We start from the raw sequence: 23742 nt of genomic DNA, 5'->3' as shown, positions 1-23742 counted from the left end.
ACCAGTTATATTTTGAGGGGGCAGGAGGCAACTGATGTTATTTTAGAAGATACAATACTTGCAAGAAGCATTCCATTGATGTGTTTCAAAGTTAACTATGCATTTTGTGTTTTAGGAACGGAAGAAGACTTTGGAGGTCTTGTTTCTGCAAACCTTATCCTTCTGAGGAACCGATTGCTGGACATACTGCTTAAGCTTGTGTATACGTCTAAAGAAAAAAACAGTGTCAACTTGCAGTGAGTACAAGTAGCCTAACTTTTGCTAGAAAATGTGACTGCGTCAAAAACCCACAACACCTTAATGGATAAAAACAAGGCTTAGTCAAGCTCTACTTGAGAGTTCCACGGATGGTGTTAGCTGCTTTCAGCATATACCTGTAATTGGCATTGTGTTGCACCCCTGTGCCATAGCAAAGGCAGAGGGCAGTTGCAGTCATTATTATGGTGGCTACATCTATGTGGAATTACCACCACATGTTTCTATGCACAGCTGTGTACACCTGGAATTGGGCAAGTAGATGGTTAATTAATAGTGAAATGCTAATAAGGCAAACATCTATTGACGGCATTTATTTAAAGAGACTGCAGGTTTTTATGTATTTATCAATTCATTTATTTCAGAGCCACGCTGTTCCAAAGTTTGGGGTCAGCCTATTTGTATAAAGACACCCTTCCAAAGACATCTGGAGTGGAATTTGGGTGACCCTGCAGGGGAATTGAGTTCCACAGTTGAGAAGCATCCTCCAAAAATGCTTCTCAGTTCCCCTGTGTGGCCCTTGGTTGGTTCATGGTGCAGTAATAATAGTAATTATTATTATTATTATTATTAAAAGTAACTGAAGTGATGAACCAGTTTCTCATATATTCTCATTCATTAAATAGCTTTATAGACTGAAGGAAATTTTCCATTTATGAAAAATTGTTTCACAGGAAAGTAAATAGGAACTTATCTAAGACTATTAGAGTTTAAAGGGACCGCAAGGGTCATCTACTCCAACCCCATGCAAGGCAGGAATCTTTTGCCCAACATGGGGCTTGAACCCACAACCCTGAGATTAAGAGTCTCATGCTCTACCGACTGAGCTACCCAGCAGAGATTATTCGGAATGCTCTTAAGGAGAGTTAGCGCATTCTCAATTGTGTATGCTCAACCTTGCAAAATGCAAACAGAGTTAAAGTTACATATCAAACAGAATGAAAAGCACCTAACATTTTTATCCTATAAGGCTTGCCCATTTCGTCTGGCTTTAGTCCATTAATTCTGTAGCATTCCCCCTACTTTTTATTCAGGGCTTGTGAAGAACTGGTCCGGACCCTGGGGTTTGACTGGATTATGCTGTTTATGGAAGAGCACTTGCACCCTACCACAGTGACAGCAGCCATGAGGATTCTGGTGGTCCTGTTGAGCAACCCGGCCATTCTCATCAAGTTCAAGGAAGGCCTCACTGGCGGAGGCTGGCTTGAGCAAACAGATTCTGTGTTGACTAATAAGATTGGAACGGTGCTTGGTATGAATATTTTAAAATGTCCTGATTTTTGAACCCCTTTTCTCCCCACCCTCACTTTTATTTTATTTTTAATATGAATGTTGTGGCTAATACAGAATTGATCTAGTACCAGGAAGGCTAGTTTCAATGTAGCATTCTTAACGGCTGTGAGATGGTCTCTAGAGGCATGCACTCAGAAAGCATTGTGACTGAATGGGTCATCCTGTGGAATGAACTCCTCTTAGCCTAAGGTTGTAGGCGTGGGTGATTTGAGCTCACACCTTTATGGGTGAGCACATTTCACAGATAGCTCATTAAGGCAAAAGAGTTTTAGTCTGTCTGTGATTATGGCTGTAAAACACCCATGTAAATCAACCCCAGCCATGTACAGGATCATAGACTAGACTAGTTTGTGACATTATCAGATACCGTATTGGCCCGCATATAAGCTGCACCTTTAAAATTGGGGGGGGGGGGAGAGAAAAAATACTGTGCTGCGTTGCTGGTGGCCTTTCCCCTTCCTTGTTCTCTCCCTTCCTGGGGGAGATGACAGGGGACTATGTGTGGGGTGGGCGCTGTTTGCCCCACGCTCCTGGCTGCATACCGTAAATTCGCGAATATAAGCCGCACTTTAACTTTTCACCGTTGGAATTTGGGGGGAAAGTCAGACTTATATTCAGGCCAATACGGTACAAAGCATCCCAGTGAATCTGACAAACTCAGAGGTTTCCGCGAAACAGTACTGCATAGGAGCACAGTGACATATGAGGAATATGGAGGATCGTTCACAGCGCAATGCTATGTTTGTTTACTCAGAAATAAGTCCCACCCAGTGGGGTTTACTCCCTAGTATGGGCACTTAGGAGTACAGCCTTAGTCACATTTCAATGAACGTTGAAGCTAGAATCCAAATCCATTGTGTCCCAGCTTCCTCCCATGTGTGGGGAGGGTGATGTGTGGGTTGTTGTACACAGGCAATCTTCGTGTTTGCACTTCCCAAATTATCTCTTGACGTTATTGGAACAGCAATTGCAGCTGCTGCTGTAATATAAGAATAGGTCCAAAATAAAATATTTGGAAAGTACTGAGATGACTAAACCTTTAAAATTGGAGGAGAGAGTTGAGAAACCATCTATGAACCTGAGTTGTACCTGATGAACAATACATTGAGCATCTCTAGATTAGGGCATAGTGCATTACTTAGCAAGAGAGTATACTAAAATTTGAATCTTTGTAACAGAAGCAAAATAATTAAATTACAAACCTTGAATGGTAGATGACATTCTTTATGTCAGATGTCTTTTTATACGAGAAACTTATTTATCAGGGATGACAGGTAGAGGGCACAGAACAAAAGATAGTGAACATTTTTGGATGATGTTGAGATTATGGAATTTATGTGAAATTGGATTCCAATTTGAGTTCCATATGGAAATGAGAATATAATGTATTTTAAAACAAATTAGGTCCTATTTCAATGCCACTGTCTTGTGTTCTCATAGGAGAATCCTTTTGATTATGAAGAATAATGACAAGCATTTTGTACCAGAGTTATTTATTATTACATTTTTCTGGCAACTTTTTTCTTCTTCATGTACTTAAAACAATGGTATTTCAGAGTTCCTCCTTAAACTGAATCACCTTATTCCTTGGATGTAGCCTGTGTTTGAAAACAGTAATATTGTTCTGGGTTCCCGCCCCACCTCCCACCCCATCTCTGTTCAGTTCTCCTATGTTCATAATTTTTGACAAATCCAAACCAATGACATTCTGGTGCTTGGGAACCCTGCACAGTGGATTTTGACAGGTGGGCAGGACAACCTACCTGTCCATCATGAGATGCCATATTGATGTTATGTGATTGGCAGATGGGTTATCCTGTCCACCTGTCAAAAGTTGGCCCACAGGATGAGGCCAGGTAAAGATCTGGCCCTTGGATCCAGCAGGGTTCCTGATTTAAAGAGATGTTAACTTTTTTATTGGTAGCAGCAAGAAAGGAGGATGGATGGATGATGCAAGATGGTCTATGGCAGGCGTAGGCAAACTCGGCCCTCCAGAAGTTTTGAGACTACAATTCCCATCATCCCTGACCACTGGTCCTGTTAGCTGGGGATGATGGGAGTTGTAGTCTCCAAACATCTGGAGGGCCGAGTTTGCCTGTGCCTGGTTTATGAGTTGTATCCAGTTTTAGCCATGCTTGCAGTAGACCCATCAAAACTAATAGACATGGGTAACTTAGTTCCATTAATTTTAGTCGGTCTGTTGTGAATAAAATTCACTTGGATGCAACCCTGTGCCTGGATTAATGCTCTTGCTGAGAAGGTGACCAAACAGTTTTGAGCATTGAGGTAATTGGAATATGAGGATGGTTTTGTTGCCCAGTGGCATGACTTTGTTCCATGGGTAAAGAGGCCAAGTGAGACTTTAACACTATGATCCAATATTTTGGGGTGAAGAAGGAAAATAGCTTTATTAGGATATTATTTTTAACCATCCCTTAAACCTGAAAGTATAATGTGCCACAATACATTCTGCACTGCTTCAAAAATTGTGCTTTTTTCCTTTTTTTCTTGTTTCCTACACTTTTTTTTTATTAAGCATGAAAGCATGAAAGTAGATACCAGACAAAACTCTGAAGAAACACGAGTAATTTCATTACTTGGCACATTCCTCTGCACAATCCCAAAACATTTTGACAGGGCAGGCAAATAAAATGCCATAGCTGAAAAGCGTCCATCTTGGGGTTTTTTTACCATTGAATTAATTGTGGCCTGGTTTTTTTGCAACCTGTTGCTCTGACTACCCTATTTATTGTCGATACTAGTTACGCACAGGTGTTAACCACGGTGCTCTGTTCCATTACGTTGATGTTGTGAATCGGACCCACTGTTGTTGCTTTTTGGCTTTTAATTTTACTTTCCCCCTCTCAGGTTTCAACGTTGGCAGGAGTGCTGGCGGCAGATCGACTGTCAGGGAAATTAACCGGGAGGCTTGTCATTTCCCAGGCTTTCCGGTTCTTCAGTCATTCCTTCCTAAGCACACAAATGTGCCTGCGCTCTATTTCCTCCTAATGGCACTTTTCCTGCAGCAGCCAGTCACTGAACTGCCTGAAAACCTGCAGGTCAGTGCACCTGTCATCACCAGCCGATGTAATCAGGGAGGCCAGGTAGGGATTATCTAGCAAGATACCAATTTTGTTAAGTGGGACTCAAAAAAGCAAAGGGGGGGGGGAGTGATGCTTTGAAGCCCCCTTCACAGTAGAGTACTTAAATCCTGCAATGAAAGTTGTGATGAAGCATTCTGTATCTGAGAGGGACTTGGCATTAGTTCCAGTGCCAGTTAGAATCATACTTAATAGAAATATAAAGGACATAAGAAGATACAGCCTTCATTCCCTTGCATTGTGTGGACAAATCTTCTCTTGCGCTCTTCTAGAATTCCACTGAATTCAGTAGAGGTCCCAGTGGTTAACAGGCACAGGTCATTCTAATGTCAAGTTTAATTTTGTGTGAATGATGGGGAATGCTCTTCAGAAGGCTTTATAATTTGAAAATGAATGCATGACTAAAGAAGGGTCAGGACTGCCAAGGAGTGTGGTGGAGTCTCCTTCTTTGGAGGTCTTTAAGCAGAGGCTTGACAACCATATGTCAGGAGTGCTCTGATGGTGTTTCCTGCTTGGCAGGGGGTTGGACTCGATGGCCCTTGTGGTCTATTCCAACTCTATGATTCTATGATTCTATTCTATGATTCTAGGACAGTGTGCTGTTTGAGAAACAATAATAAGGAGCTGCATATATAGGCATGATATTGTATTTCTCCCAAGTTTTTGTCTCTTCGTGGAACTCAATTAAAAAAGCAAACAGTTTGTATGGCTGGACTGGAGTCCAAAAGGTGCCCTGATAGCCTCCTCTTTTGTAATTCACAAGTAGCAACTTGAGCATATGCTAAAGCTGCCCCAAGGCCAGGAGCAGTGGGCAGATAGATAATACGCCTCAACGCCATCTGGAGGTGTATAGTATTGTACTTTTGAAGTACACAAGCAGATAATGAGAGGTCTTTAAAGGCTGCATGCTGAGTTTACTGGAAATTGCCTGATGGGAGCTTTTCGAGCTTCAGTAAGGCTGCTGCGTTTCCGTGCACTGCTCTGGTTCGCCAGAAGTGGCTTAGTCATGCTGGCCACATGACCCGGAAGCTGTATGCCGGCTCCCTCGGCCAATATAGCGAGATGAGTGCCGCAACCCCAGAGTCATCCACGACTGGACCTAATGGTCAGGGGTCCCTTTACCTTTAAGGCTGCTGCTATATTCCAGAAAAACCTGAGATACAGAGAGACTTGGGGTGGGGGGACCGCTGTGGTATTTAGCAGTGGATGGGACTTGCTAGTGGAAGTTCCATCTGAATCTCCAGTAACAGAAGACGAAAGCACTTGGGTTGCCCAGACGCTTCAGTGCGCACCAACATTGTCAGCGTTCCTAGTGCCAAAAATCTTAGTTGCATCCTTTATAAATATGGGCTTTGCCAGATCCCCTGCATTCAATGGAACAATCAGCTCCCCAGATTCCAGGGGACATAATACACCTCAGAATCCTCTTGGGTAGTTTCCTCCATTTCTAGGGTTCATCACTGAAAACCAACAGAGATTGATGGAAAACCAATAGAGACCTACAATTCCTGTTGTGTTCATTTGGCAGTACCTCTACATAGGAGCTTCTAATTGTCTTGACTTGTCACTTGAGCACTAAATTGGAACTTCATGAACAAGTGCCCCTACCCCCAGTAACACAAATTGTAGTGTGACAAGACATATCCCAAGTTAATGTTGCCCTTTTCTATGAAAGCCAATAATAATAATAATAATAATAATAATAATAATAATTTTATTTATAGCCCGCCCTCCCCAGCCAAAACCGGGCTCAGAGCAGCTAACATCAATTATAGTGATACTTTTAAATTGGGTTGTGTGTTGACTATTATTTTCCCATCCCCCTATTCTCAATTTTCTTTCCAATCAACAGTTTGACTTGGATTCCATTTGGACATTTATATTTGGTGTTCCTGCATCAAGTGGCACTGTGGTTGCTTCAGTTCACAATCTTTGCACAGAAGCTGCATTTCTGCTGCTGGGGATGCTTAGGAGCATGTTGAATTCAGTAAGTATGAACACTGTTCAGATGTCAATAGACACCCAGCTTCCTAATTATGTGTTACCATTTGCTTTTGAAAGCTCAGAGAGGCTTACCTGGGGCTATGAGGCAGAGTTCCCCCCATATCCTAATAGGGCTGATACATGCTTAGCTTCAATATGTTACTTATTATCTTTATGATGCCATTGGTGGACGTGATTGTTTAGAGAGCAGCATAAGCAAAAAACATATCTCCATGTCCCAGTGAATTTATCTTCAACCGTTTCCATATTAAACACAAATTAACAAAATGATGAGATGATGAGATGATGATATCTTACTCTCCATACAATGTGTTTTTCTTTTATTTCATCAGTAGTAATCTTATTTATATATTGGATTTTGTTTTATATTAGGGTCCCAGTGCAGGTTATGGCTATACACACACACACACACACACACACACACACAATTACAGTGGTGCCCCGCAAGACGAAATTAATTCGTTCCGCAATTTTTGTCGTCTAGCGAATTTTTCGTCTTGCGAAGCACGAAATCCCATAGGAATGCATTGAAAATCAATTAATGCGTTCCTATGGTCAAAAAAAGTCCAAACAAAGCCAAATTTGGTACAACAACAGTTTATTAACTGCTCTTTAAAGTCACACATACTGTAAAGAGCAGTTCAAAAATTGAAGGGAAAATAAATTAACTTTATAAACAAAACATGTCTTTGTTTTTAGACAAAGAAAACAAAGTCGCGAGACGTTTTTGTCTTGTGAAGCAAGCCCATAGGGAAATTCGTCTTGCGAGGCAAATCGAAAACGGAAAAACCTTTCGTCTAGCGAGTTTTTTGTCTTGCGAGGCATTCGTCTTGCGAGGTACCACTGTAGCTTTGTTTTTGCCTTTCGTTACAGCCTTGGCAGTCCGAAGAAGAGGGTTCTTGGCTTCGGGAATATCCAGTCACCTTGATGCAGTTTTTCCGCTACTTGTATCACAATGTTCCTGATCTGGCTTCAATGTGGATGAGCCCCGAGTTTCTTTGTGCACTGGCAGCCACTGTATTCCCTTTCAACATCCGGCCATATTCAGAAATGGTAGGAGAACAAAACAACACACACACACACACACACACACACACACAGTAGAAACCAGCTTTTTTCTCTGTCTCTCTTTTACTTCTTGTCCATATGGCATTTTCTGTTGGGATCTGGGATTTTATTTGGTGAAGTTTTGCATTTACATACCACCTTTCCATACAATAGGACATGCTGGTTTTACACACACACACACACACACACACACTACACATAATGGGCAGTGTGTTGGACAAGGACCTTGGAGATGAGGGTTCAAATCCCTGCTCAGCCATTAAACACACTGGCTGACCTTGGGCCAGTCGCTACGTCTCAGCCTAAGCTACTTCACAGGGTGGTTGTGAGGATAGAATGGGGAAGGCAGAAAAGCATGTGCTCCACTTGGGCTTCTTGCAGAAAAGGTGGAGTGCAAATGCAATTAATAAATACAACAAAAACAAATTTAGATGGTGTGTGTTGGTACAGTATAACTGGAAATGGGATGATCTAGACCAGGGGTAGGCAACCTAAGGCCTGGGGGCCGGATGCAGCCCAATCACATTCTCAATCCGCCCCACAGACGGCCCGGGAGTCAGCGTGTTTTTACATGAGTAGAATGTGCCCTTTTATTTAAAATGCATCTCTGGGTTATTTGTGGGGCATAGGAGTTCTTTCATTCCCCCCCCCCCAAAAAAAAATATATAGTCCAGCCCACCACATGGACTGGCCCATGGCTGAAAAAGGTTGCTGACCCCTGGAAATACTTTTTTATCCAGCTGGGGAAAACCTTTCAGAAGAAAATTGTATTCAATTGTTTCCTGAACAGTCCAGGAAACAGTGCAAAAAGCAACAATCCCTAAAGTTTGTACTTGTAGAAAAGCAACACTAAAATAAGTGAATAATTGCAAACTGCTCCCTTTCCTTGGCAAAGATAGTTTTGGTTCTGGTAAATCACTTGACTTGCATTATTGGTTGTTCTTTTTTAAAGGTTACGGATTTGGATGATGAAGTTGGATCTCCAGCAGAGGAGTTCAAAGCATTTGCCTCTGACACAGGAATGAACCGAAGCCAGTCAGAATACTGCAATGTTGGATCCAAGACCTATTTGACCAACCACCCCGCTAAGAAGTTTGTGTTTGACTTCATGCGTGTGCTGATAATTGATAACCTCTGCCTTACACCTGCTAGCAAGCAAACTCCTTTAATAGACCTTCTCTTGGAGGTAGAGTTGGCCTTCTGCCGTTGTTCCTTTAAGCAGGACCAGAGGTTGTAGCGAGTAGTTTTCATGATCTGTTGTTTGTTAAGAGTACCGGTTATACCAAATTGTGAGCGATGGTAAGTTGCAGCCCTTGGATTGCATCCAGCCCTGTGAAAGGGCTAGCTGGCCTGTGAGTTGCCACCGCTTTCTCTTTTCACTCCTTTTCCTCTGAAAAATCCCTGAAACTGTTCTGGAGGAAAGGGATGAAAGGAGAGCCAAACATACGGGTGGGCCAAAGAAAGAAAGAACGCTTCTTGTATGACCTTGGGTGGATCTAGACAAGGGGGGGGGGGGTCGCCACCACTATAAAAAAGTCAGAAATTATATCGTTATAACAAAAGAAAGAAATCCCTATGGAAAACTGTGTTTTAAAATTTCCTGCTCTCTGCCGCCATCTGGTGTCGCTTGTTTATAGCGCATTAAAATCGTCGTTTCTTTACTAATGTAGCTGGGTCTCCTCTGATTGTCTTGCCTTGTGTATTTTTTGGTCAGCCTCTAGCTCAGAAAGAAAGGAAGGTGATAAGGAATATACTTCAATGTGCATCACTCTGTATGCCTCCCTCCTTAGCTTTTTGAACCAGAAAGCAGCTCAGAAAAATGTGAGAGAGCGGAGGTAGGGAGATTCCCACCCCCCAGTGCTCACATTTGCTTCTGTCTTGTCCAAAGCTAGGGAGCAGCTTGGGAAATGAAGTAGAGCAGCATGTGAGCAACATAAAGGAGGCTACATCATACTCTTGTGATCCGTGTCACCCTCATCCACTTCCCACAAAGTGGTATTTTTATGAGGACCTGCTCCCCACCCCACCCCAATGAAGAGTAGAATTAAAAAGGCATCTGTTGCCATCATTAAACCAAAAAAAAAGTATGTGGGTGTGTTCTATCAATTTAGCAGGTAGCTTGTATTCAGGACATTTTTTTCTCATTTAAGAAGGGAAGTATATTTTAATTGACAGTATTGACCACAGTTGTTGTACATGGAGCACATTCAATTTGTGTAGAGTGCCAGACAATACAAAGCCTGGGGTTGTCCTAAATTTGCCCGTTTACAAGAAGCCCTTACGGTAAATTCTTCTGTGCTTTTGTTTTATTTTCCAGGCCTCTCCCGAGAGATCGACGAGAGCACAGCAAAAAGAATTTCAGACCTATATTTTGGACAGTGTGATGGACCATTTGCTTGCTGCTGATGTTTTATTGGGTAATTAACTTCTTTTGATTGACTCTCTTTCAGTATCACTTAAAAACACACTAAAATGGGCAAGCTCAGTTCGAAAGGAAAAAATTCAATATCCGGGAACGTTTCAAAAAGAATTGGGTGAAAACCCTGAAAGTATCTTAAGAGCAATTATACAAGTCCTTTGGTGTGGTTGCACTTGGAATTCTGCGTACAAGTCCTGCTTTTGAGCTTCTAATAAGCATCTGGTTGACCACTGTAGGAAGTAGAATGCTGGACTAGAGAGGACTGTTGTCTGATCCAGCTCTTACATTCTTAGAAGCTCAGGGTTAATGTGTGGAAGCTCGGGCTCTATGTGTCTATACTAAGAGACAGCCAAGATAAGTCTCTGGTCTCTTTCAGCAGCTTCAGCTTCTGTAAGGTAAAGGTAAAGGAACCCCTGACCATTAGGTTCAGTCGTGGCCGACTCTGGGGTTGTGGCGCTCATCTCGCTTTATTGGCCGAGGGTGCCGGCGTACGGCTTCCGGGTCATGTGGCCAGCATGACGAAGCCGCTTCTGGCGAACCACAGCAGCGCACGGAAATGCCATTTACCTTCCTGCCAGAGCGGTATCTATTTATCTACTTGCACTTTGATGTGCTTTCCAACTGCTAGGTTGGCAGGAGCAGGGACCGAGCAACGGGAGCTCACCCCGTCACGGGGATTCGAACCGCCTGCCTTCTGATCGGCAAGTCCTAGGCTCTCTGGTTTAACCCACAGCGCCACCTGCATCAGCTTCTGTAGCTGGTGTCAATCAGAGCTCCACTGTTCCAGGCGAGGTGGAAAAAGGCAGGGAGCAAGTCTCCCAGGACTTGCAGCCAAGGTGGTCTTTTAACCCATCTAATGTTGTGAGACCAGGGTATCTTTCCACCTGTTCCCACCTTCCTTCCTCTGAAATTCTGCTGTGATCCTCCACTGTTAGAAGTCTGAAGGATGGGCATACGAGGCAGGGCCTTCAGTGCCCAGGCACAGGAAATGCCCTCCATCTGCACTAAACCTTTTAGCACGTGGCAAAGACATGTCCCTGTCACCAGTCCTGCTGGCTGGTGTGGTGGTGTTGGGAGCGATTGATTCCTCAGCAACTGGTAATGTTTGCATGTTAATCTGTCTTCCGGTTCGTAATTTAGCTTGGTTTCATTCTTAATGCTGTGCCTGTTTGACTGAAGGATGGGGTGGAATTATTTGGGTAAAACACTTTTTAACACTATCATTGTCATTTAGGGGAGGACGCATCTCTGCCTATAACAAGTGGAGGAAGCTATCAGGTGCTTGTAAACAATGTGTTCTATTTCACCCAGCGTGTGGTGGATAAACTTTGGCAAGGCATGTTCAACAAGGAATCCAAGCTGCTTATAGAGTTCATAATCCAGTTAATTGCACAGGTATGCTTCTCTTCTTCTTCCTCATCCTCCTATTATTATTTTGGCCTGCTTAACTTTATAAGGTAAATGGACCCCTGACCATAAGTCCAGTCGTGACCGACTCTGGGGTTGCAGCGCTCATCTCGCTTTATTGGCCGAGGGAGCCGGTGTACAGCTTCCGGGTCATGTGGCCAGCATGACTAAGCCGCTTCTGGCAAACTAGAGCAGTGCACGGAAACGCCGTTTACCTTCCTGCCAGAGTGGTACCTATTTATCTACTTGCACGTTGATGTGTTTTCGAACTGTTAGGTTGGCAGGAGCAGGGACCGAGCAACGGGAGCTCACCCTGTCGTGGGGATTCGAACCACCGACCTTCTGATCTGCAAGTCCTAGGCTCTGTGGTTTAACCCACAGCGCCACCCATGTCCCGCCTAACTTTATTCATTGTAATATATACAAAGAAAGGGAACCTCGGAGCCAGAGGCACTTTCCTTGCATGTTTTTGCCTGATTGGAATCTGTCCTTGTACTCTGATGATGCCTCCTGCTTGCCTGGATGGAGAACAGTGGGTGGGTGGGTGTGTAGCAACTAGTCTACTGTACAAAAGTAAAATTTCCCTGTGTTGTCTTGCCTTCTTTTGCCTCTGGCTCGGCCCACCACAGGCATGTCACCCTTGGAAAGATTACCCAGAAAGCAATACAGCCCCCTGGCTGTATGAATGTACAGATCATCAGATGGTTCTGTCTTTTAATGAACTCTCTAGATATCTACCTCCTACTTTATTATGCTAAAACTGCAAGTGTTTCATGGTCCTTTCCTGCAATTGAGGCCAATTCCTACAGAAACAAAATTGGAAGCTATTTTTACAACTTAATACTTGGCTATTTCCTTACATCTCAGTACCGCAGTATGGTTTACTCTGATTTGAGTGGAAGAAGTATCTTTAAAAACATGCTAATAAACTTGGGGTAATACAGAGATTCCATGTTTAAACATGTTCATTTGCAATTTTTTGTTGCTTCAGTCAAAAAGAAGATCTCAGGGATTATCACTGGATGCCGTTTATCACTGCCTGAACAGGACCATCTTATACCAATTCTCGAGACCACACAAAACAGTTCCTCAGCAAGTTGCTCTCCTTGATTCTCTAAGGACACTTACTGTCAATCGAACTCTGATCTTGGGTCCTGGGAATCACGACCAAGAGTTCTTCAGCTGCCTGGCTCATTGCTTGATGAATCTACACGCTGGGAGGTGAGCTCCTCGCCAAGTGCACATACACCCGTTTGTTTGGAAAACTGTTTACTCTGTAAAATCGTCAGGTTCATTGAAATTGCCCCCCTCCCTTTTCCTAGTGGACATATTTCTGCAGCTTATAAGCTAGAAACAGTCACACATATTTCCATTTATCTTGCTTGCCAGTGAAGGGGCAACGTACAGGAAATGTAGAAATAAAATTCCAGTCATGCAAGGACACACAATTTAGGTAAAGACAGTTGTAAAATTTCAAGAGAAGTCACAGTACGTTCTTGACGCAGCCTTAGGTCTTACATGACCAAGTGAGCCATCAGTCTTGCCCTCTATCTCACACACGCTTCAGGTGAGGGAGTCTTTATGTTATGATGCTTATGTATTAATTTTGTCCAAATGTTGAAACTCCTGAACAGAAATACATGAAGCAGCCATGGTCATAATTTTCCTCATCTTCCTTCCTTGTCATGTGTAAACTAGGTTAACCTCAAGGGGTGGTGGGAATGTCATGTACTGAGCCCATGGAGATAGATACACATTTTTTTACTCTTCACCTTTTAGGAAGGCCCAGTGCTTTTTTTCTTAAAAAATATTTAGAGGTGTGGCAATCACACAGGGTCCCTGGACATTTCACCATCTATTGATCCCTGTGCCACCACTTTATTTCTCGCTGCCACCACCCAGGCCCTACCTGGTACAATACTGAGTCCAGTCAGGGTTAAATTGGAACATAAACTTCTGTTTATTTATTTCAGTTTAACAAGTGTGTGGTTTCATAAACAGTATCGGTCAATTACAATCGTAGGGTACCTATCCAGACCTGTAACTTCCGCTACCTGCTCTCATTCACTAAATCACCTCTCAGATATTTACTTGTCTACCTAGCTCCTAACTGTTCCTGACTCAACTTATTTCGCTACACTAACTCAACCTACCCACAGACTCTATCCCAATTCACTCCCACTCTAACCAACCACCCAACTCCCAACAAACTCCCCTTTTGCCCCTCCCAGAGCTGGTTTTATAGTCCCTCTGACTCCACCCCCTGGGTTCTGATTGGGTAACTTGTTTAACTAATTCACCTCCAGCACACTCATATGTTAAGGTCACAAGAGGTACTCTCATTTTCCTACTCATATTGAAATACTGCCCCTCAATGAGGCCAAACTTAGATTCACAAAATGTTTAGGGGTATGCGTACCCCCAGGAAAAAAGCACTGGGAAGGCCAGTCTAGATAAACATACAGACACACACCTCTGCACTCCTAGCTAATGTAATGGAGACAGATACTGATCTAGCTTACTCCCTGAGGTGTTAGCTGTTTTTGTATGTGTTTGGAGGGTGAGTGAGAGGGGGGAGCATTCGAATATGCAGCCCCCCACCTCCTTTAGAAAGTGGTATAATTAGGAAACTTCATTCATTCATTTATTTGATTTCTTACCCACCCTTCACTGTGAAAGTCAAGAGGATGGCTTATAACAAGTTTTTAAAGACAGTATTTAAAACAGTTTTTTATGTGATGGAGCCTGTTTGTTTAGGTCAGGCTTCAGTCAGGTGGTGGTGAGAAATGGAGACCTCGGGCAGATCTTATGTATACTTTTTGTCCTGCATACAGTGTAACTCCTTCACTTCCATCTAACATTGTTGGATAATATTTGCAGCAGCGTAGATGGGTTTGGCCTGGAAGCAGAAGCCAGGATGACTACTTGGCATGTTATGATCCCTTCTGATGTCGAGCCAGATGGAGTCTACAATCAAGATGTTAGTGAAGGTAATTATGCAGCTGGAGTCCATCCGTCTTAAATGTCAGTTAGTACGTTAGCTAATGTATTCCTCATGTCTTCCCTTAATCTTTCGGCTGTTTCATTTAAGAGTGGGGGTATGAGTTGTTTCCCAAGGAGCTATGAAGGAAAGATTGATGATAAACCCTAGAATATAAAAGAAGCCATTTCGAAGTATAGGCCAAGCCAGGACTAATCAGAGGTTAATTTTGAACAGAGGACCAGTAATACAGATTACAGGCTGCATATCTACCTTAAACAGATCCTGCCCAAACAGCAGTTAGGAATAATTAGGATTAGGTTTAATCCCTCTCACTCAGCAGGACCTGCCTCTCATGGAAAATGGCTAACAATTCAGAACTCGGGAGAAAGCAAGATTTATTACAGATCTGTTTTGCAAATCATTGAAGTAGGTAGTTAAAATGGAGTTAGGATGCTGAAAGAGAAAAAATAAGGAAGCCTCCAAATGACTGTCAGCAATTCCAGCATTGTCACAGCACAGACTTTCTACTTCACTGGAAACCCTTCCGTTAAAAATTTCACCAGCATCATGGCTGTTTTGTCCTTGACACTGAAGAATTTGGGAACGCCATTGTATATTGGCTCAAAATGGAGGAAATCTAGTATTTGATACAGTGGTGCCTCACAAGACGAAATTAATTCATTCTGCGAGTTTTTTCGTCTTGCGAAGCACGGTTTCCTATAGGAATGCACTGAAAATCAATTAATGCGTTCCTATGGTCAAAAAATGTCCAAACAAAGCCAAATTTGGTACAAAAAGAGTTTATTAAGTGCTCTTTAAAGTCACACATACTGTAAAGAGCATTTCAAAAATTGAAGGAACAATAATTTAAGTTTCTAAACATGACAGAAAAGCATTTAAAAATCACCAAAGTGTACTGTACATAAATTTTCTAAGACTCTGAGGGACAACTCGAAGAAGGTTCCTCTTCCACTCTTTGCTTCTTGCTGAAGAACCTGTCTATGGTCTGCTGCTTCATCCGCCTTTTCAGCACCTCCCTGAAAGACGACATGACCCTCGTATCAAAAGTGTTCGCAAGGTCACGTGTCAGGTCCTTGTCAGGGTGGTGCCGCTGTGCAAAAGCCTGCACATCTTTCCACTTCTGGCTACCACACCACATGCTATGAGTTGCTCCTCGAAGTCAAGTCGCAACTGCACCTCTTCAAGCAATGCACCCTGGGTATTAACGGTTTTAAGAAAAATGAAACAAACTTGCAAGACGTTTTCATCTTGCGAAGCAAGCCCATGGGGAAATTCGTCTTGCGAAGCAACTCAAAAAACGGAAAACTCTTTCGTCTTGCGAGTTTTTCGTCTTGCGAGGTACCACTGTACTATGAATCCCAATCAGCACAAGATATTGTGTGACCTTGGGGTACACAAGGATGCACCATACCGGCACCTTATTTTTTCTAGAAGAAAAGCACTGCTTATAAATCCAAATGAATAGACTCAGGTTAATATAAATCATAGGAAAAGCTAACACTAGTTTCATACAGTGTCCTAATCACATTAGGAGTGGGGTGAATATTTAAAAGAGAGAATCCAAAAGTGAATCTCCATTGTCTGGACAAGGCTCAAAATAAACTTGCTGTCCGCCTGCTCCCTGCCAATTCTAAAAGGTTTTTTTCCTCCTCTACAATTCTATGATTCTGAACAAGGTAGTTTTTTGATTCAAGAATATTCACAAACCCCAGGTGCTTTTCTGAGGAAAGCACAGGTGGTTTGCTCCAAACTTAATTTTAGTCACACATTTGTTTTTTTGATCTCTCTCTCTCCCTCTCCCTCTCCCTCTCCCTCACTCCCTCATTCTTGTCTCTCATCCATTCTGCAGCTGACAGGTGCCTAGCTTTATCTTAGAGCAATTTGATTTTACCATCTGTTTAAACTGACACTGTTATTACTTGTTTTTAATTTGCTGCACTAGCTTGCATGATGTTGTTGTTGTTGTTTTACTATTTATTAAATTGTACTCTTTGTTTCGTGCTACTCTGTTAGCTACTCTAGAGCGATAAATCTATGCTGAAGTTACAGGATATTAATTATCGAAATAAATACCCATTTGTTCACTTTTGTGCCCTCTTCATGCATTTAGGTCGCCAGCTTCTTTTAAAAGCTGTAAATCGTGTGTGGACAGAACTGTTCTACAGCAAGAAACAGGCTTTGGAGGAGGTATTCAAAGTATCTCTCCCCGTCAATGACAGGGGCCATGTGGATATTGCCCTTGTAAAGCCCCTTGTGGAAGAAGCCAGTTTAAAATGTTGGCAAAATCACTTGGGTAAGAGCAGCTGTGCAGATTATTATTGTGTGGTATATAATTCTTTGGCTGCTTAGGCAGATTTAAAACCCCTTAAATGTAGGGAGGAAGATGGGAACAAAATGACATTGTCCTTGATTCCATCTGATGTTGGATAATTCACCTTCTGTTCTACCCATCCCAAAGGGCACCACTTCATCCCCTGCTTTTCATCCTAGGGAACAAGGGTTTCCTGTTCATCACCCACAGACAGTGTTACAAATGTGGAATGTGGTCTTTGAGGGCTTTCTAATATAAGGATGTAATATCTACCTGTTTAAAAGTATGTAGGATGGGAGTGTGTTTGTGGGAGAATGCTACCATCTAGATTAGCCTGTAGCTTTTCTGGGTATCGTTTTTGGTTTGTAGCAGGGTGGATTTGATTTAAATCACTAATTAGTAAGACTTGATTTAAATCATTTTTATTTTTTTTTACAGAAAGACTCAATCTTGCTGGTATAATCTTAATACTTACAACCATATGAAGGTTTCATTTTGGAATAATAAATTTTCAGAGTAGTTTTTAGTTATATCAAAAAATACTGATTTGGTTATACTATTATAAATACATAGACAGATAATTATGAAATTATGTTGAGGTTTAAGAAGTTAACTGTACTTTATTGGAAGGAGAAAAATAATCATTTCCTTAATAACCATTTAAACAATTTATTTAACTAAAACAATAACATTATAGCATATGTATCCATGTTTGTTAACTGATGTGGTTAATTTTATTTATTCATTTTTTAAATTAGACTGAGTTTTAGCAGACATGAAAAACTTAAAACAAATCCTTATTTCCTGATGAATACCCTTTGGACTATAATGTAACTTAAATAGAAGACTATATTTAGAAAGATTTTTCCTCTGAAAGCATTTTATTTTAAAAATCCAATTTAATTTTTTAAAAAATCTGATTTAAATTTTAAAAAAAACTGATTTCTTTAATTTTTTTTTAATCATTGATTTTTATCCACCCTGGTTTGTAGATGTGCTAGTAGGGTCCAGTAAATACACTTTGAAGACCCCTAACTCTTCTTGGCATTCTAGCTCATGAAAAGAAAAGCATCAGCAGAGGAGAAGCCTTGGCTCCGACTACCCAGTCCAAGCTCTCCCGGGTCAGCAGTGGATTCGGCCTTTCCAAGCTAACAGGATCGAGAAGAAACCGAAAAGAAAGCGGTCTTAACAAACATAATCTATCCACGCAGGTATTGCATAGCATTTAAAGACAAACAGATAATACAAAGGAAAAAAATAGTCATTCCTTATATGTACAGTATAACAAATTGATTGATGATTTAGCCTGTCTTAATAAATCCCCCCTTCACTATATTCTGTTACTTAGATTTTAAACTGCCTGAATGTTAAGTACTGTGGCCTTAATCCACCATAGCAGTTTCAAGTAGATGAGACCGTTGAAATACTTTGCTAGATTAGAGGTATTGTTTTATTGTAAAAATTGCAGCATAACTACTATCTACCATAATTCCATACGTAATCCACACTACTTGAAGTTTTCAGGGTTATTTTATATGTAAGTTGTTTTAAGGACAAGCTCTTTTCTGCACACATTAATATATTCATTATTTTTCTGTTAGGAGATCTCTCAATGGATGTTTACTCACATAGCAGTGGTTCGAGACTTGGTAGATATGCAGTATAAAGAATACCAAGAGGTAAATGAGAGCAGTAATCAAACTAAATGCTTTTATCAAATTTGCATGAGCATTGTATTTAAAAGTGGTTTCTTTATTTTGTTTTATTTTATTTATATAAAAATCTTTTATTTTGCTTTTCTGTTTTAAATTTGTAAGTCCCAAAGTGGTTTGTGATATACATATAGCAGCCAAAGTAAAACATAACAACTATAACATTTTGACGTAGTCATGCAATTTAAACTATACCATCCAGAACCAAAGAAGAACTCGGGATCAGTAGTCAGGAAATGCCAGAATAGAAAGATCTTTTTCTGTCTGCAAAAGTACCACATTGTCTATTTTCTCCAGGTCTCCATGGGGAGCTCATTCCACAAATGGGGCATCACAATGAAAAAGGCCTTATTCAAACTTTTCAGTACAATCAGAAGATCCCCACCCATAGATAGTTCTCACTAAGAAACATACACCAAACACTAAACATTAGGAAGAACTTCCTGACAGTAAGAGCTGTTCGACAGTGGAATTTGCTGCCAAGGAGTGTGGTGGAGTCTCCTACTTTGGAGGTCTTTAAGCAGAGGCTTGACAACCATATGTCAGGAGTGCTCTGATGGTGTTTCCTGCTTGGCAGGGGGTTGGACTCGATGGCCCTTGTGGTCTTTTCCAACTCTATGATTCTATGATTCTATGACCATGCAGAGATAAGATAATGACCATATCCTTTTGATAGGAGATTTCAGTATTTTCAGAATCTGTTGAAATTGTCATGTAAGTCATGAATCTACCCTAAGACTGTGTTCCTTAGCATCATAGATGGAATATGAATAAGGCTAGTCCTTCTCAACCAGCCATCTCCTAAATTAAAGAGAGTTCTTTATGTTGCTGCCCTTCAACTGGAGAGAAGGCCCTGTCAGCAGTTAAGAGGGGAGCACCCATAACTCAGTGGTATATATGCTTTGCATGAAGATGTCTCAGATAAAATCCCTGGCATCTCCAGTTAGGTAGCAAGTCATAGGAGAGAATTCTTTCAGAAACTCTTCTTAAGAGCGGACTGTACTGGGATAAAGCAGCTTCATATGTTTATAGAAGGATTTGTGGTGCTGGCAGCCTAGGAGCAGTGCTAGAGCTGCTTAAGGAACAGGTACAGATTTAAGTACAAGTACACCCTTTTTATACACAACACACTTTATAATTATGCAATTATGAACTATGTAAATAAGAAATCCCATGCAAGGACAGTTCACAACTTGAGTTTCTAAGCTCGGAAATTGAGGAAAACAGCATGAATATCCAACTTTGCACCTTGAACCTTTTAAAAGAGTTTGTTTTATTTTCATTTATTAAATTTATATACCGTCCTTCCGAGGATCACAGGGCAGTTTAAAATGCCTTGGGATTCTTTGCTGCCGTGTCTCATGAGAATGTATGTCAGTTAGAATCACGGTACAAGGGAGCTTACTTGATTCTGCACGCCATTTATGACACGTGATTTTGCACACCATGGCAGTTAACCTGTAGTGTCCCTTCCAGCGTCAGCAGAATGCGTTGAAGTATGTGACAGAAGAGTGGTCTCAGATTGAATACGAGTTGTTACGGGAGAGAGGACTGTGGGGCCCTCCTATTGGCTCTCACCTGGACAAGTGGATGCTGGAGATGACAGAAGGTCCCTGTCGAATGAGGAAGAAGATGGTTCGAAATGACATGTTTTATATTCAGTATCCTTACATGCCGGATACTGAACATGAGACAAATATGCTGGTAAGTGCAGTTACAGGACGGCAGTAGCTTTTAGCTGTAGCAATGCATTGGCTTATTTCTTGCTTCATTGCCAAGAATGTCCATCGCCGATTGGATAATGTGTTTCTGGTGGTGCTCAGCTATGGGTTTATGGAGGGACGTTGATTCCCCTTCAAGTGCATATCAGCAAATATTTGCACTAGCTCCCTGAACCATGCAGCCATGGCCGTTGTTTTTTGCAGCCTCTAGATTCTTGTTGATTAATTTTCCAGTTGGAGGATAGCAGAAGTAAAGTGGGCTGTGGCTTCGCTCTGCCCTAACAGGAAGGCCAGACTATACCACCTACAATGTACCAAGCCAGGTACAGCCCACCTATCATGTATTGTGACCTACCAGGTGCTTCATAGCTCCCTTGTATTTGCAGTCCTAGACAGGTAGCAAAAACATGAGGTTAATTGAGTCCCTGGTGGGCTGTCCTACATGGATGATGGGCTGCATTGAGCTTGGGGGGGGGGGTTGTACAGGTGCATCTCTTAACAGTGTTCAGAACTCCCATTGTTCTGGGCGCATTTTGCAGCAGGGAATTTCATTAGCGCAAGCAGTTTCTGAGCTCTGGGTGCAGTACTGTGCCTAAGATTTCAGATTAAAACTGCAGAGTGGAAGGAAAAGAGGACCTTTTTCAGCCTCCCTACTTCCAGCTACTCTCTGAAGACTGGCGAAGAGACCCTCTTAAGAATATTAGGGAGGTGGGCAGGGGAAGGACTAGACCATGTGAAAAATGAACATAATATTTTAGCTGCAGTTCATTTTCAGCTTTGTATTCTTGTTATAAAAAAACACACCTAGACATTCCATTGTTGCGCCCATAACCTAGGTTTAGGGTGCCATTTATCTCCTAGCTTTCATATCTCAGTTTCTCACACTGTCTCTTCATAGTCCATCATATTTGAAGATTGAGTTTGTAGGCAAGTGCAGAATCAAAGCAGCAGTGTGAGATGTTAATTTGACCCACTGATAATCAACAATATTTTAATTGAATTGCTAAAATATTGTGTATTCCTCCCGTGCAAGAACTTTGTGATTAAATTGAGCTTTACCTTGTGCTAGTTTTAGCAAATTTTAAGGTTCGAGCTTCTATGTTGTTATTTTTCCTGCTTTGCATTTCCTGGTGTGGAGAAAATTAGAAGTTCAGTCATTACCTTTTTGCCCACTAATGCTCTGACAGTTTTAGTCGCATCATGCATACTTCCTCAACATGATATTTCCCCTGATGTTTCTATACTTAATACCCTATTTTCAGTCTGACTTCTCAAGTAAGCCTCCTGAGACATCTGACGATACCATTCCTCAAAAGGTAAAGAGAGAAAACTCTCCACGGGTGGCAAAACAGATAGAAACCTCTCTGTGCATGTTAGGCAACCTTAACAAGGCTTCTCTGGTTGGCTTTCAACGTGCTTCCTCAGTAACTCTGTCGTAGGGTTAATGATATACTAAGAGGATGTGGCTGTGTTCTCTTCAGTCTTCACCTAATACAATGTCTATGTAGCTCTTTCTGTCTGTGTTGCACACTAACAAGCTGTGATGGGCTGTGCTGTCACTATTCTCACTGTATAAACATGTACCAGCTCGAAATTAGAACTAATGGACTATGATGTGTTTAGTGATGGGCAGTTTGGACATTCATGCACTTAGCCTAATCAGTATTTCAGGGCTGGCATAATGTTTTTGCACTGTTAAGACAATCTCACCTGTTCAGGGCACTGTGCTGGCAAAGCAGTTGACTCACCTTGACCCATACCTGTATTTGGGACCATTAATTGCTGCTTTCTGCCCCCTTGTTAACATAAACATTTTCTATGTGCTTCTAATGAGGAACATGGGATGTACGTCCTGGAATCCATCCCTTTCTGTTCACGAACAACTATCCTGCATTCCACTGATATTTAATTCTCAAAATACGTTGCGAAGAAAGCTCCAACATTATATTGCCTTTGCAAATAGTCCTATCTAGGTCACACAAAAAATAGAGATCAAAACATTTTTAAAAATTTGCTCATCACTAAGTACAATATGCCTTCACTCATTTTGAATTACTTGTCAAACCAACATTTTGGAAGGTGATGCATTAATATATTTTTTGGCTCTTGGTGGACTTGCTAAAAACGTGTCTGTTCTCTAGGTAGCTTATCTCTTATGTCCACAGGACTAGGTTAACAAATCTTTATCATATAAATGAACTGTTCTTTTAAAAAACCTCAAGCATAATTGGAGATTTTAGGGAGCATCTAGAGAAGAACTTTGGCTGAATTCTTAATCTTTTCCAATAGGCTTCAGAATGAAGTGCAGTGTTTATTACCTTCCTAACCTTTTACAGGGGGTTTGCGATCTACACGTTAAGTGTATTATTAACTAATTAATTCCAGGCATAAGTATTTGGACTTGAATACAACCATCAGTCTACATTATTAACATAGGTTCCTCTTTGTCCCCTGAATTTTCTTCAGAGAGTTTGGGGACAACTTTGGGAGTCATGCGAGGGGAGGAGAATTTCCATTGCACAAGCACAAATAAGACAACTTCATTGGATGTGACCTAGTATACTAATGTGTACATCATACACCTGTGGGAGGGAGCCTCCATCCCACAATCCCAATTTGGCCCACCAGACCTCTGAATTTGGCCCATGAGGCTTTTTGCGCAAACCACACCCACCTGTCAGTCACTTGACATCACGTGACCTCAGGTGTGAAGCTCTCTTATCTCCAGTCTGAGCTTATTTTTTATCTTAGTGCTGTCACACGCTTTGCCCTGTGTGCCTCTGCCTGCTCTTAGACAGGAAAAGGCATCAGGCAGAGGCTTACCTTCAGTCTTAGTGCTGTGCTCCCAAGCTCTGAGATTGGAGATAAGAAAAATGCGGCTTGTTCTTTGACAGTAAAAGGCAGCATTTCCACCCACCCAAAAGAGTCTCCCTTTGCATTCCCAATTTGAATTCAAGGAATGAGAATGAGAATTTATTACTTTCAGTCACAGACCACTTCCAGCTCACATACAATATCAAGGAAGTCATAAAGCACGATAGGGATACATTTGAATTTGCCTTTGGGTATAACAGGGGCAATACAGGTATAGCAGCAGTTAAAAATATATAAGATATATCTTAATCACTAAAATATAACCCAAAATTGTCATTTAAGGCCTTGGTCATTATGGTAGCACAGCTTGTTCCCTAAGTTCTGTGGCAGTCACACAGAATTTGGCCACCCTTAGCATGATCTCTGGATCCTTGTCCTCTACCAGGGATTTTAGATGTTGAAGTTTGGACCCATTTGGAGATTTATGTATAGCAGGGATGATAAATGCTGAGCGTATATCCCAGTAGAAACGACAGCGTAACAAGGCACGAGAGAAAGTTTCTACCTCCATCAAGCTGCAGGGGCAGACTCGTTCCGCGTATGGTTTACCCTCAAATCTGCCCTGTAATAAGG

General features: G+C 41.6%; 1 protein-coding gene across 5 annotated transcripts in view; it reads left to right on the top strand.

The window, feature by feature from the left end:
• WDFY3 (WD repeat and FYVE domain containing 3) overlaps positions 1 to 23742 on the top strand; it is a 125001-nt gene that overhangs the window by 73680 nt on the left and 27579 nt on the right. For 2 of the 5 annotated variants that reach the window (XM_083520388.1, XM_083520390.1), the window contains 15 exons: positions 116 to 236; positions 1290 to 1507; positions 4417 to 4607; positions 6502 to 6636; positions 7527 to 7706; positions 8674 to 8907; positions 10039 to 10138; positions 11375 to 11535; positions 12539 to 12768; positions 14428 to 14537; positions 16662 to 16844; positions 17916 to 18073; positions 18464 to 18541; positions 20051 to 20278; positions 21558 to 21611. In XM_083520388.1, the coding sequence (XP_083376514.1) occupies positions 116 to 236; positions 1290 to 1507; positions 4417 to 4607; positions 6502 to 6636; positions 7527 to 7706; positions 8674 to 8907; positions 10039 to 10138; positions 11375 to 11535; positions 12539 to 12768; positions 14428 to 14537; positions 16662 to 16844; positions 17916 to 18073; positions 18464 to 18541; positions 20051 to 20278; positions 21558 to 21611 (2381 nt within the window). Of the gene's footprint in view, positions 1 to 115; positions 237 to 1289; positions 1508 to 4416; positions 4653 to 6501; positions 6637 to 7526; positions 7707 to 8673; positions 8908 to 10038; positions 10139 to 11374; positions 11536 to 12538; positions 12769 to 14427; positions 14538 to 16661; positions 16845 to 17915; positions 18074 to 18463; positions 18542 to 20050; positions 20279 to 21557; positions 21612 to 23742 lie in introns of all 5 variants that reach the window. The other 3 variants (XM_083520387.1, XM_083520389.1, XM_083520386.1) reach the window with 2 other exon arrangements.

The sequence above is a fragment of the Podarcis liolepis genome (assembly GCF_965112155.1).
Source record: "Podarcis liolepis genome assembly, chromosome: 9".
NCBI lineage: Eukaryota > Metazoa > Chordata > Lepidosauria > Squamata > Lacertidae > Podarcis > Podarcis liolepis.
This window is presented reverse-complemented; position numbering and strand designations above follow the sequence as displayed.